Source organism: Echinococcus granulosus, assembly GCF_000524195.1.
Source record: "Echinococcus granulosus chromosome Unknown EG_S00004, whole genome shotgun sequence".
In the NCBI taxonomy this organism is placed as follows: Eukaryota; Metazoa; Platyhelminthes; class Cestoda; order Cyclophyllidea; family Taeniidae; genus Echinococcus; species Echinococcus granulosus.
The window spans coordinates 2,173,151-2,188,929 of NW_020170384.1; the positions used below are offsets into that span (position 1 = coordinate 2,173,151).

Below are 15,779 nucleotides of genomic sequence, written 5' to 3' on the forward strand. Positions count from 1 at the left end.
GTGAAGGCATCTACGGTTGAAGAAGTTAAAGGACGTTTGAGCAAATTTAGCTTCAATTCAGGAAGACTAATTATGCCATTTCCAGTTAGCTTACGAGAATAACGTGGGGGGGAGGGGATTTGTGGAAGCGGGTCTCTGTGCCACTGCTGAGGGAGCCAAGTGACAGATGGATTCCAAACATTAATTCAAGTTTTATAGGGTAATCATGATGTGTGGCAGCATTGACTGTGTTGAGTGTAATTAAGAAACCAGTAAGAAGGTAGTGCCATTCGCATACGGAGTTGACAAGGGGGAACTTTTCATTAGCCAAAGGTGTGTACTTACGTCGCCTTTGCTTAAAAGTTAGCAGTCATCAAAATCCACTACACTTCACTATCGTCAACAAAACTCACTAATCGCAGAGAATTAAATAAAACTAACTGAAATTCTTAATCGGAATCTATTTTCCTTTTCTTAAAGTTGGCAACCACGTATTCCTACCTTGAGGGAATTCACTTCCATCTCAGTGTCAGGCACGCGCAGAGACTGAACACATTACTAAGTAATAAATTTATTTAATTTCCAAATATAGTATTTCCAGTAAAATTCGCAAATCAGGTCAAAAGGTGATGACATAATAGCACAAAGTCCCAATTTGAGTATGTGGAAGTGGATATACTGGAGTAGCACTTAAGGCTTTTGACTTAAAACAAGTGCCTAATAATGACTTTCGGTATCAGATCTACTTTATTTGGCTAATAAGAATAAAGCAATTAACTCATTTCAAAGCAACTCCATATACAAAGCAACCATAAGGGCTTTGAGACTTCCCTGAGGGTGAAAAAAGACGCATTACTGAGGTCGAGTATGTATTGCCAACGTACGGAAGGAATAGGGGGGCTTTAAGTGCCCGCGAAACAGAAACGACGAATTAAACAAATGACCAAGATATTACATATCCCCTTCCCCTCCTTTTTCAGTGTCGTTATTAACGACTACCCAGGTCAAACTCTCCTGTTGGCCACCATAATATATTCGGTGCTCTAAGGAAAAACACCCATGGACGAACCGCGTTAGCCATCAAATATGCGTTCAACTCAGAAAATACTTGACTGCAATGTCGCTAATTCTATTCGTCAAATCTACTAGATTTGAATAGCAGTCCTGCTTGGGAACTGTAACGAGGGGAGGCGGGTGGTGCGGCTATCTCGTATGTCCACCACAAGTTGTAAGAACGCTAGCCTAAAGGCAGTCATTTGATAAGAGACAGATTTTAAAATACCTGCTTAAGAATAATGTTTCATGTTTATTCCCTCTTAACACTTTGTTCTCACTTTACCGCCGACCAGTTGTACTACTATCTGGGTTCTGCCTAGCTAGTAATGATGAGGAAGACGAGGTAACGCGTGTTCACTGTATTGAGATCATTATACAAGCACGCTAGGCAGCTTTGTAAGGAAATTTTTAAATTTTTTCAAGTCTAGTGTTGCCTCAGTTGTTAATGGCATTCCTACAGAACACGGATTTGGGGTATTAGCCGAAGGTAGGGGTCATTTTCAACCCTTCCGTTAGGGGTGATTAAAGATTCCCCCATCTGCAGTATGAGCCCCTTTTCCGTCACGTTAATGTTTAGGATTCCTTAATGGAAATTAGGGTGAATGTCCTTCACTATCGGGTTTGCTTCCCACTGCCACTAATGTAGCACTCCGAGACTACCTTGAAGACGAAAGAATACATAATACTTGGGTAGACTAGGTATTGCTGAAGTTGAGAAGGGCTGAGGGGCTAGTGACAAGGCATGGCGGCCATACTGCCCAGTGGAATTACAGAAGCGGAGTCTTCAGTGCTTACAAAACCAAATGAAGAATTAATCGAATATATCACCAAATAAAAAGTTATGCCTTCGTTTACGCTAAAAATTTCTAACCATACCAAATGAGTGCTTATCCCTCCGGAGGCCCGCCACCTGTAAGTGATGCATCACTACGTTTTTGACTTACCAAATTTCCAGTCTGTACTTCGGTGTGATTTAAAAAGAAGTTGATGCGTTTAATCCCTTTAAAAAATGCATAGAAAATAGCAAAAAGAATAAGATATCTAGCCTTCATTTTTTTACCACGCATAATCCGTCTCAGGAACAATAAGGAGTACCCCCAATCAAGTGCACACACTGGTGTTTTGCCATAATTAGCCAATATATTTGTTTTTTTTTTAATCAAAATTCGTATTCCTTTCTTTGGATGATTGAATCCTTTCTCACTGCGTCAATGTTCTAAATGTCAGTGAATCCAATTAATTTCTTATATTCCTCTTTAATTCTATGACCGGACTCCTCAACTACTTTACTTGCAATTTGTCGTCTAACTTCATTGTTTAACAAGAGACGAAATAATTTTGAAGTATTACTTACCATTTGCCATAGTAAGTAATATACTGTGCTCCCAACTGAGACGAGTAAAACATTCGCCTGTTAGAATGTGCTTACTGCTTAAGCACTGAGTTGAAGGAGAAGTGTTTTTGTAAGTTCGCTTCTGTATTCGGACGGCAGATGGTGCAAAGTTTGCCACCATCTGGAGAAGTTTACTTCCACTACAGTTCTCTACTCCGTACTGGCGCCTCGCAGACTAGGCCATCTCTTCCTTATAGTCGGTCTGTACCCTGTGTAAACACGTTATTCACGCCTGTGTTTATAAAGTCGGGCTCATGTTGGATCAATTTTTTGTTCCCTTAGAGGACAAAATCACTAGCATCTCGATTTCCGAAAGTGAAAAATGAGAATTCATATATTCTCACACGCGAGTGAAGGAACACTAAAATTTGCGCTTATTAGAGTCGTTCATTTTGCTTTATTCTCAATGTGAAAATGTTTTGGAAAAATGCTATAAATTAGGAAGGTCTCAGTTTATCTGAGACCAACACAACATTAAGGGTAGATCTAATGAAACATATGTGGCAATAAATACGGGAACTATGCAAGGCATCTTGGACAAGATCCGTCCTTTGGTTTACCACATTGTCGATACAATTATGCAGGTTTCAAAAGACAACTGGCCCCTATGACTCTTACCGTCGCAGTTTACTTATTTTTCTTTGACCAAATAAATTATGAGCTTTAATTATTATTCATCGCAAATAATCATGGCTTAAAATTTAGTCTTGAGTTCTGCTGACTGTTGTGAACAAATGCTTGTGCAATTGCATATTTAGCTACGCAGGCCTTTTGGTCTCCGGGGTTCATACATCCGCTTTGGTAGTATGGTTGAAAGACGATGACTACAGCCTCTCAACCCTTCTGTACACTGATAAGAAGCTATTCCACCAAAGCGATATGCCTTCAGAGTATACGCAGAGCAGTAAGTGCACCAAGTCGAAATGCTACAGGTTGAAGGTATCTGTTATGATTAGTTTGATCTGCAAAATTCTTCACAGTAGGGTTAGGATGGCGTCTGCTTCTGTGAAGTCATGGGTTACGAGCTTCACACATTCACCACTCTTGTAATGAGATCATGGACTAACAAATAAATTCAAAGTTAGAGGAGAGTTTGTTATAGGTCTCTGGAATCACCGATTTACATCATGGTAAGGGAACATGGCACTCCTCTTCATCAGGCTCCTTTCGGGAAGTTTCTCTCCAAAAATCAATCTCTTCGTTGTGAAATACCTTGCAGCACTCAACTCACTTTCTTGAATAGATTCTTCCCCCACACAGTTCACGTAGCAAAACCGCGGCATATACTACCCATTAATGAAGTTGGACTGCTTCACTTTTAATTCTAGTTCACCAAGAAATTCTTTGTGGCCATGATATCGGAGTCATTACTGAAGTCGTCAAGGAGGATGCTTAAAAGTAAAAGGACTTATAGAACAATTCGCTATTTGGTTTGGCGTGATTCAACTAAGTGGGTTCTTTAGTCTCTACACCTTATGTTCTCGTCTTATTTTCATGACCTTCCAAACACTCTAGCTTCATTCAAACAAACGAAGTTTTATAATTTTATAAGTGAGTTCCTTTTTCCAAATTTAGGACAGTGTTCACTTAAAACTCAAAAGTGCAGTTCTATTGTTAAATACAAGCAAGAAATCTGTGATTAGGCTAAACAAGATTAATGATATGGGCCTAGATGTAGATTGATCTTGGAGATACTGAAAGCACTGTGACGAAAAAAGCACCGTTAATTGTTTGTTTAATGCACTGCTTAAATATCGGGACATTAGGAGCTTCGCCATTGTAAGTCAGCTGGGTGGCGTGGCCTCTAGGCCATCCCAGTTGCATATTCTTTCTGATTACTGTGTTTTCTTTGGTCCTTAGAGAAGTCTCAGTGCACTGCACACCGAACTTGGGCCCCTACAAAGGACTAAGAAACACAGTGAAATTTATTTTTAAATAGAATTGTACTAACATTTACTGGCGATTTAATTTACAGCCTGTATATGCACCCAAATCATACCTCATCTCTTTACGCGTTTTTCTTGTTTTGAAATCAAGTCACTTAGCTTACTTATTACTTGTTTAGAATGAGTACAAAATCAGTACAAGCAACAACTACAATATGTGCCTATCGTAATACTTAATTGAGATGCAAATAAAAACAAAACACGTCTATTTGGACTTTTAAGAATTCGAGCTCATGGTCTAAAAGCAGCCAATGAACACTGAGATCGGTAATCTTCTGCCTGGAGTGGAAAACTAGTGGACACTGACAGACGACACAACTAGCTGCGAAGCTGAGAACTGGTGTTTGAGCCGTGCTTTTAAAGTCCATTTCTCCATCCTAACTGTTGGCTAAATATATTTGTTAGTTACAGTTCTAGACGTAATTTTTTAATAAACTTAACCAGTTGTTTTATTACCTCCTCAGTGAATAAATGTGTTTAGTATGCAAATCAAGTCATATAAATGGGAGACAATTTCAGACGTAATTATAAATAGGGAACTCTAGTGCAACATCAGAGTAGTGTTTTTAGGATGGAACATATTTTAAAAGAGGAGATGAATTCAGATATCCGCTACTTTGAGCCGACATTTTGATTGCCTTATAACCCGATGGCTTAGACAGCTATAGCGAATAGCCTATTATTAGTCCCGGCAGCTATAATTCTAAGGTAAGTTAATCAAACTTCTAAGTGATATCTGATAAAGGGAAACTGTAACCCATAATCAAAATCCCAACGAAGCAGTTTAGTGACAAAAATGAGCAAATTCGTAGATAAAATATCAAGATTTCGATGAGGAAAGTGATCTTATGCGTACAGCCGTCAGTCACTAAAAACTTCTAAAAACTGGTTTCTCTCCTTCAAGTCAAGGTTCTTGGTAGGTGTCTCCCCTACACGAATCCACTCCGTTGGTGTTTACGTATTTGCTAAGGTGACAAATCTCAATCCCCCACATTCCCTATCACACTCCAGTCCACATTCCAAATGAAATGCATCAAGAGATGGCACATTGCCGCTAAAACACTCTCCTTGAATAGCAATTCCTTAAGTACTCAGATCGCGTGAATCGCCTACTTGGTGTTGATCTAAATTACTCCTCTCCTAGGGGATACGTAAGACACCCTTGTCCTCTGTACAGACCTGCAATCGGAGGCGGCAATGCCAAAAGCTCACTTCTAGGCAATCGTAGAAGCCAAGTTGGACCTGGTAGCTAGTCGACTAATGGTTTCATAGTCGCATGGCTTGAAGGTGAGGCGTTGCTGTGCCGAGTTGCAGCGAGTTGCATCGACCTACTCCTCTAACTTATATTATGCATCGTTTACAAGCCACCACTGTGTTCGATGACCGGCTTGGCCACGGTTTGGACTGTTTTCTCATCCTCATAATCACTTCAGGGTTGAAGTCAATGGTAGAATCGCTTTCTTTCGTTCTGGATTAAGTTTAATTATGAGTGGTGTTAGGACACCACGACACGCAATATCTTCTACTTAGGTTTAAGGTGATGTCCGGGTGGAGAGATAAGTGCACTGTCCAAAGCTTTTGTTCGATGTCTACCCAAAAAATGGCATTATCTACGCTATAAAACAGGCAACTGTTAAAAGCCAATTCTGATATTTGTGATTTTTCAAACTCAAAAACGACAAAAATAGACGTAAAGGTGTGTTGGGAAACGAGCTTGTTGACAATAAACTTGGGTCATTTATGTTGTGTAAATATCCAAAGGCGTATACATTTGGAAGAAGCCATTGCCTCACAGAAAGTTAAACATGTTCACCAACGGCAAACCGGCAAAGTTAGGTTATCTAGGGGTAACAGCTGCTTAAATGACCTAAACCATGGAAATTATACAACCTAATAATTGACAGTTTCTTGTAGTTACGCCGATTTACCTCTCTAATCAGGTATCTTGTAGTCCTCATTCTCTTTTCTCCTGGTTGCACATATTATTAATTAAAAATATGCACATCAATTAGATTTATAAAAGCATGCTTTGGTCGGTTAAAATCAGTTTTAAAGTGGTGCATTATTCCTAACCTCTTGGTACTAATAACAAATTGACATTCTTATAGTGCAATACTAAGGATTTGTTTGTTACAAGCAGGAGCTTTGGGAGTTCTTGCATGATTTAATTTCCTCTTGTGTACATCACTCAATCTATTCTCCCGTGTCTTCCCTAAACAGAATCACTTAATTAGTAGGGCTCAGCAATTTCTCGTGGTAGAACGCAAAGCTCCTGCCAATACGTGCTCATATACAAGTTTGTGAAATTAAAAGGAGGTCTCAAGGGTTGTCTGATATTTTGTTAAAATTTTTCCTGGTTTTTAATGCTTTAGTGGCTTAACTCCTGATTTTGGCAACATAACCGAGGGCCTAAGTGCGTGAACGTTTGGGTGGAAGAGAGGCACACCGAGCCTATTATATTGGTGGCAACGCAAAGGAAACCCTATCCTAAAGGACAGCTATCTTGATTTCTATTACAAAATTTAAAATCTATCATGACGGAGAAAGTACACATACTGTGGATGGGAAAATCTGTTGACAACCAACAGAAGGGTTGAAAATATCATCTACACCTAATGACCACCCCAACACCGTCCTCTGCAGAAATGCTGTTAATACCCAAAGCGATACAAGCTGTGAACCATCAAAAATATCCCTTTGCATAGCTGTCTACAGCACCTGTATGTAGGTGTCATTTAAACGAACACGGAATATCTCTTCCAATTCTCTGGTACCTTGATAGAATTCAGATAGATAAATATTGCTGGGCAGCTCAGAAGTGAGAAAAATTGTCAGGGACGAATAAGCGAGACTTTTTCTTCACACAGCCATATCAAACGCTCTTTGGTGATGTGACTCCGCTTTTAGGTCAGTGTTCCTACTCCCAACAATGGACATACGTGACTGCCAGTACATTCCCTCGTAACCCTAGATCCCCCTCCCCAGGATGCACCTCCAGACCCGGTAGAACTATGAAGATCGGTCATTGACGTCGCAGTCAGATACCCTCTCAGTTGCACGTAAAACCGATGACTGCAGCGGATGGTTTGTAAGTACTTTTCTTTCAGCATTAATTACTCTATGATGGTCGACACAAAGAATTGACCAAGGGAATTGCCGGGGACGACGATTAAAAAAGGAGGAGACATTTAACACTTTAACTGTTTGCTTAACTCCTGCTTTTGATAGCGTGGCTGAGCGGTTAGGGGCATGAAGGCAAAGGTGGAGGAGACAATCTATTAGGTTATGGATAAATGAAACTATAAGGCAATTCTTTGCTCAAATAGCATCAACTTTAACGGTAATCTAGTATTGCTTTGAATAGGAGATCGTCATTTCTTATGCTTTGGTGCAGTAATTTTAAGGCTTTATGGATAAGTAGGCGCCAAATATACGCTTTCATGATGATGGTAAAGATAACGCTTTACTTTAGATTTGAATGCTAGAATTCAGTGTTGCAAGGTGTCTTCACCGTTTCTTTCGCCCTTCAAAATACGCAAAATTGGGCACAACGACATTAGAATGCTACCTTTTAAGACAAAAGGAATACTTATTCATGGTAGTCATAAAAGCGCAACAGTTCGCGATGGTCGCACCCTTAATTGCCATGGTACCTTAGCTCCTCAAGCATTTATCTCCTTCGGCATTTCACTACAGGCGATGAGGATTCGGTTGTTGCTAAAAGCAACCACATCGAATCCTTCCCATCTATATTCGTTTTCGTTTTTTTCTTGGCAAACGAGCCATTTAGCAACTCCGCACAGAAAACTGACTGCACACATATAGAGACAGTAAAAATTTCGGTGAGAGAGGTGAATGTATTCAAAAATAATTCCTTTAGAAGGCACCGCCTCTTTATGCTATCCCCAAATGAGTCCACCAAATGATCTCACGTTTCCTGAAAACCACAAGCTGCCTTCTTTTGATATTTCCGATCGGTGTTTGAAATTTCTAAAAGCAATATGTGTACATTAGATGCGTGTAGTGGGGCAAACGTTATCAATCACCAACCGGTACATCTGACCGAAGTCAGGCTGAGTGGCAATTGTCAGGCAGGTGGTGGAATATCATCCAGAAATTTTAGCTGCTATACTATTTATAAATTGAGTGCTTTAAAGCTTAAAATACGTACCACTTTTCGAATTTTTTGATCGTGGTCAAGAAGTTGGGTTTAAGAGCCTATTTTTAGTTCTGAGACCTTCTGGTTCAGAGCGGTAACTTAATCTTACTAGGTTAAGTACACGCCACAGACAAAACTTGGTATCGGTAGGTGGCAAACCACATCTATCTTTACTGTTACGGTAATTATGCAAAGACAAACAAATTGCAGACAGGTGAGGGAGCCAATTCTACGGACTAACAATAATGTCAGCAGCAACGGTTATTCGGCGACTCAATTTATCTGACAACCAACACTCTAGGTAATGGTATCAAGATAGGACAGGGAATGAAAACCAGGCTAAAATGAACGTCAATTAAAAAAGGAGTGAAAATCTTAATTCCATTGGTTAGCTACACTTCAGATGCTAAACTTACGAATTTTGGGAGTGTCAAGCAGTAAGAAAGCCAAAAAAGAACTGATTTGGATGGGTTCTTCCACTAGGACCTTAAAAAATAATTATAGTTGAGTTTCAGAAACAGCTTTATGCTATCCTATGATACATGGTTAGCAAGTTTAAATAACCGCATTCACTGAACACGGCAAGAGATTAAAGACGTTCCTTCTTCTACCATTCAAACGCTTGAATACTTTAGCCTGTGCTTTGACGAAAACAGCTTCATTGTGGTGACTACGCCTGTATGCACAGTACACAGGGATTATAAGTTCTGCGTCACAATCATGAATTTGAAACGGAAAAAGATAAAAGGACTATTTTGCTGCATACGGATGCATCTTAGGTAAAAGTACGTCTTTTAACTGGTGAGTCTCGGTATAATTTAGATACAATAAGTACCGGTGCCACCCCGAATCCACCCTAAAGGCACGATAAGGCAGAGCTTTGCGGGGAAGAAGTATTAGCATATTAGGAAAAGGACCAGGAAGCCAAAGGCGTGGTTAGAAGGCAATGTCAACAGGGCGAAAGTGCAACCTGAGGAGAACGACTTGCCCTCGAGGTCGGATAGCTCAGGCTACTTATTTGCCTTGCTCTTCTACTAAGCGATTAATATCATTTGACAAGCTACTGTATCAATTATTCTACTCTGAAACAAAGTTATTACACATATTTAAAAGTAAAAAGTCTTAAATTTATTTTATAGTGAATGAAAAAGTATGGCTGACTTTCAACTGGGTATCACGATTGTTAGATATAAAATTAGCTCCCGTAAGCTCATTTAAATTCAATCCAACAAACCCCTGTATAGATAATCCGGTTGTTTTCCGTAAGTAGTCGCTTTTACTAGCCTATTAACAAGTGTTGATCCCACTACCCTCGGGCAAAATAAAATATCGCATTGTCAATACCTTTGGGTTAAAAATTATGGTCACTCGAAAGGGGAACCATTAGCTTGTTATGCTAATGGATTTACTTAGGTAAATAAAAGCTTAAATTTGAGTAAATTTCTTAGTTTCTATGAGACAAATACTATTATAGTTGTGAAGTGTTTTGCATTGCCTTTTGCTCGAAATTGCCTTCACTGTCCTTAAAACCGAGAACAGAGCATGATCTCCTCAATCAGTGCAATCCGTTTATTTAAGAGGATGATCTGAATTTACTTTATCCTCTGACTGCAAAAGATGGGAGCTCCGAGTCCTTTCCCCTGAGGCTTACTTTTGCGTTCCGCTGACAGATGGTCCAAAAATGACAGAAGCAATATAGGTTGCCATCTGGGAAAAATTATTTTGTCGTGCCTCTCTCCACTTCTGACGCCTTTAAACCGTCCTTTTTTGGCGAAAATAGCTGTTCATGTAGCTGTCATTAGCTTCACGATAAGGCAAACAACAGTCATCATTCACCCCAAAAACTCAACGAAATTTATTCTCATCTAAAGACCAGCCGGTGGAAGTACTTTAATTGAATCTTCCTTTGTCCAAAATTTAACGGCTTGGACACAATATTGGAAATACACACTTTAAGGGTTGGTAACCGCGCTGTGAATCCACATTTTGTTTTTCCTTGTGGAAGTATATCATCAGGATAGTTTGCCCATTTTGAAACACCTTAAAGTAAAGCAAGCTTCCATTAGGCTAAAATGCGTAGTCGAAGTATTTTCTACCGCAACTCAGTTACCGACTACACTGATAATCCACCATTGTTAAGTGATTTTATGAATCACCTACCTATCTAACACCAAGCTGCCAAAATTGAGCATTAACTTAACCACTACAAGAATCATTACAGGCTTCTGTAGCGTTTGCTGTAGTGATTTGTATCTTAACTCACGGGCATTCTTCAAGCTGACATCAAGCGTATGTGTCGTTGTCAACATGTAGCTTCCGTGTCATAAAGATAAAATTAATGATAAAGGCATTTTAAGTGCTCAAATTTTCCATCCTTTTTCAACAAGAAACAGGCTTTTAAATTTCATTTTTATAAAATGGCTTGATTCTAGGAGCAAAATTTCTGGTTATGACCACCTCCGTTTGCCTCCTATTTTAAATTTTCTGTCTATTCTATACGCGATTGCCTAATGCCAAGAATAGGCTAATTATCATCACCTGAAGGAATGTAACAAGAGGAATACGAAGGACATGGTAGGATAGAATGAGGCAGCATCTCCCTCCCTTCAACCTCCCATGCCAAGGTACAGAACCCCGCACGAGTAAGCTATGCAGTCTGAGGTCTTGGATTCCCCTGTAAAAACAGGGCTTTCTCCTGTTCCTAAAGTAGACTTTTTTCTTTCACAAGTTCAAGTTGTATCAGTTAGATTTTAGTCATATTTTTTTAGCTACAGTAAGTGGAGAATTTTGAGGGAACAATTGCGCTTGTACTGCACTACAGGCAAGGCATGCATAGTCCTCCGGGGATGAGGTGGTACCTTAGAGGTGTGGGATGGACAGTGAGTGGATCATTTTGGGATGACCAATGGTAAGTTCGCTGGCCTAACAAACGTTGAAATAAAAAGGTGTTTCTCACCACAAGTCAGACAGGAAATAACCAGGGGCGTATGGTAAAACTTTTCTAAAATGAAAGCAATAAAGAAAAAAATTGGTAGTCACGGGAACTTGCCGCCATCCGTTAATGAATGTGACACTCATTTGCTTAGCTTGCAATAAGAACTTTCTTTTGTCAAGAATTACCATTTCCTTTTACTATGAGAATCAAATTGTGTGAAAACTGTATGAGTCTGGAGGGATACGCTGAACTACATACCTTTAGGAAACGCTTCCACAGCCTTGGGACCGAGTTAAACTGGGTTCATCAAGCCATCAAGCTCCTGTTGGATTCATTTGACCTTTAATGATGTTCGGCTTTCAAGTAAGAAAAACCTACAGAGAGTATTACGAATGAGAGCCTCATGCCATTTGCATTCATTCACAGGTCACAGGGGGTCAATTCAACGAGTCATTCCAAAATCTGTATTCTTTATTGAAGGAATATTTTCTTGGAGCCCCATTAACGCCTCCTTGAGATTACCTAGAATTCAGGATAAGTAGGTCATCTCTGCAGAAAATTGCAAACTAATGCGAATTAGCCCAAATCTCGGATCCAATGCTAATTACAAAAAAGTGGCATTTTCAAAGGATATAAGTACAAGGCCTCTTAAAAACTTTATTTTGGAAACTCTTATTTACCTCTAAAGTGTAAGACGTGTCCTAAATGTATCTTTGAGGTAAAAGGCGGTCAGTAAATACGAATCTCGTGATAAATTGGAAGTCATCGGCCCCCCATCCCTGATGAGGAACCGTACCTAGAATACGCTTAAACCATAATACCTCTGTGATCTTTTGTTAATTACTACCTCATAAAGTATGTCCTCGTCCATATTTTGGTAGGGATGGAAAAACTCTCTGAAAAGTGTCTGTCCTTTCTGGTCGATGACCGGTTGAGATAAAGCAGCTCAGCATCTTTTAACTCGATGTCCAGCAGTGGAGAAGCTCTATTGGGGGAGGAGGGATCGCACCCCGAACAAGCTTAAACCGTGACACTTGCACCCTTTTAATTATCGCTACCCAATAAGCCATGTACCCATCCAACTCGTTTGCTTTTTCCAAAAATATAAAAGCTGATGTAAAAGGGGGAAACACCGAGTCTATTACACAAGTTTCTTTAAGTTATGAATAAATATACCAACAGATTTGAAGGAATAAGTGGCTTTTATCACTGTCATTTCAATGACAGGAAAAACGTTATCTTTTAAATTTACTTTACTAGCGTATTCTTTAGAATGCGGGTGGTTGAGTAAAGTGAATTGTCAAATTGCAAAGCCATTTACCACCCAATGAGAAATTCAGTGGGCTACTATGGACTGACATCTTTCCTATGACTGTGCCTTAACAAGAAGTTTACCTTAATTTTAAGTAACCTAGTTTAGAGCACCAATTGCCCTCGAAAGTTCACTATCAAAAGAACGTTTTCAGTGAAATGGCAAACACTCGAACTTGAAGGCACATGAATTTATAGTGCTGCCCAAAATCAGTCACGATCTAATTTCCGGCGACTCTTGCTACAAAAGTTTGCTACGGAGTGAGAATGCCACTGACGGTAAGGTTTATTGCAATCAAGTCCTACCGATTCTGCATTGAAGTCAAGGCCATATCTTTGCTTTCATATTTTTTATGCAGACAGTCACTTTTATTCTTGCTCAATAAATGGTTAAATATTAAGGTACGTTACAACACCCTTTGCTACTCTCTTTGATTGGACGTGCCTTGCATAAATTTCCAGTTCCATTTAGGAATACGACCAGTTTGCATTTTTTGCCAAGTGTTGATAACCTCTAGATACCACATTAAATATGCGATTGAATCATTGTGATAAGAAACGGAAGCAAGTTTTATTTCTACGCCTTGTGAAAACGACGTAATTTGGGAAATGCGCACGGCTTTACAAGTAATGAACGAGAAGTTAATCTGTGAACGAAATATTTTGGACCAATTTCTCTCCATGTGGGAAGTAAATCGTTGCCCTGATTGATGATTGAGATAGACTGTAGCGCTCCGTGACTTCTCTGAAGATAAATGAAGACATAATACTCGGGCAGAATATGTAATGTTGACCTACGGAAGACCCGGGGTGCTGCTGGCATGGCCCGGAGGCCAGAACGTTAGGCAAGGTTACAGTGGCGGAGCCCTGAATGGCCCATTACCAAAACCGAGGTTTAAGAAAATAATTAAAATATCACCTGCTAACCCTGATATTAGTTATCAGAGAATAAAATTAGGCCTAACTGTAGCCTAGTGGCACACGAGGGCTTCAAGTTAAATTGAACTAATAACTTATGCTAGCGAGTAGTTGCTGTGCAAGTGCTAAAAGTCAAGCTGGTAACTTTTGGTATGATAGGAAGTCCTTTTTAGTAGCAAACGGATTATTTTCCATAAATACCAATGCAACAATTTTGTTATTTACTGGGCACCCATGTATTTTACCTAAAGCATAAAATAATTTAAAAATCCACCGAAGATCCTGGGGGTTGACTGACAGATTTTACGCATTGAGATGTAGTAGTTCGAGTTGCTCCGATTTACAGTTATAGAAACCTAAGTTTACTTGTTATTCTCAGGAAGATGTCACAGTCATGGATAACATCATGAGTAGTTATTATAGGTCGAAAAGATATTCTACTTGGAATTTGGATAAATTGATAATTTTTTTGGGTTCTCACCGAATTTTGTGTGTCACAACTCTTGTCACCATTCCGCAGAATGTTTTTTGAGTTTATTTAGAGAATAGGAATGCATATTACAGAGAAATAGCTTGTTGATCTTGGGAATGATCTCTTGTAGGGAGAAAATAAAATACCATTATAAGTAGCAATATAGAGAGCAACTCACATCAAACCTACATTCAAAAAGTACGGTTTGGCATTATGTTACATACATGGACCTCAAATTTATGACTGCCTTTCAAGTGTAATCCACCGGCCGAAACCAAAACGGCCGCCCAACTCTCCAAACCATAAAAAATGTGTATTCATACCCCCCTCGAAGAGTGATATTTGATAAAGCTAGGATAATTGTTGAAATAAAATATTTGTAGTACCTTTTTTGGATGGAGTACAAATACGTGAATCCACTAAAATCATCCAGTTAAAAAAAGACCTAATTTCAACCCCCTACCTACTGGCAATCCGAACATTGCGCCCGTTTGTACCTTTACACCAAAGTGGTTGCCATCATATTGATTTCGCCACTGTGTAAATGCATAAACAAAAATACGGAATAAAGTAAGCAATCGATGTGGATTGGACATGTTAATTTGATCGTGGAAGTTCAGCTGTGACCTTTGAATGTGGAATTAATCAGGTCAACTGATCACTTATGCAGCAACTAACGCACTTTTGTCATCAGTAGACGAAGAACGTTTGAAGAACTTTTCTAATTTTATTGAATTCTGTGATAGCCTTTCACTGATCCTCCTAACTCTGGTGAACTTATTTTGATAACAAATCTAAATGAATATTCTTTTGGACAAATATCATCTTGAACCAAATAATTCCTTAATAACTGAACCCATTACTTCTAAAATGAAAAAAAAAATAAATGGAAAGCAATGAACAAAACAAATTTGTAGATAAAGGGCTTTGTGTCCCAATTTCAATGTCATAAATGCATAGATTCCTCTTAAGTTAATCTAGTATTTTATTTTATTTTGGCTTCAATGAAGTTGGATAACCATGAACAAAAATATTGTCGAATGGTATTAAGTTCACCACATCGTTACCTTTCATAAGGTTAATACGAGAAAACAATTAAGCAACTACTGAGATAAACAATGCGTAGATGAATACTCAAGGAAAACCTACGGAGTTCCTCATAATCGAATCTAATTTGTTGCCACTTAAGCGCACCGTGCACCAGCAATGAGGACATAGCGAGGTAGGACCCATCGCACACCGACGCGGCTACCCATTGGCTTGCTTGTGCCCCATGACAGCATAAATTTGCGAATTTTTATACAGGCGCATCATTTGGACTCATCTACTTACTGATGGCACCCTCTGGCCTTCTCTTTTTCGCGACAGCGGCTATGCTATTCCTGGTTCAAACGCCTGCCTACGCAAACCGCAATGCCTTGGAGGAGGAGCTGGGGTTTGAAGATCTGCCCGTAAGTGAGAATTCGCTTGATGAAGACTACTACAATGCCCTTCCCTACCGCTTGGACCGCCGTGGCTTTCTACACAGTGGACGTCTGGGAAGACGGGGATTTATGCCATCTCACCAGCCCTCAAAGAAGGGCTTTCTCACGGCTAGCCGACTAGGCTAA

The 15,779-nt window shown here is 39.5% G+C and overlaps 1 protein-coding gene across 1 annotated transcript; it reads left to right on the forward strand. All coding sequences in view use genetic code 11, as the record gives it.

Annotated features, from left to right (window-relative positions):
• Positions 1-5,722: 5,722 nt before the first annotated feature.
• EGR_01203 (hypothetical protein) lies at positions 5,723-15,779 on the forward strand (the record flags this gene model as incomplete). Its single annotated transcript, XM_024490452.1, has 2 exons — positions 5,723-5,771; positions 15,475-15,779. The coding sequence occupies 2 exons, from the start codon at positions 5,723-5,725 to the stop codon at positions 15,777-15,779; spliced, it is 354 nt and encodes a 117-aa protein (XP_024355271.1).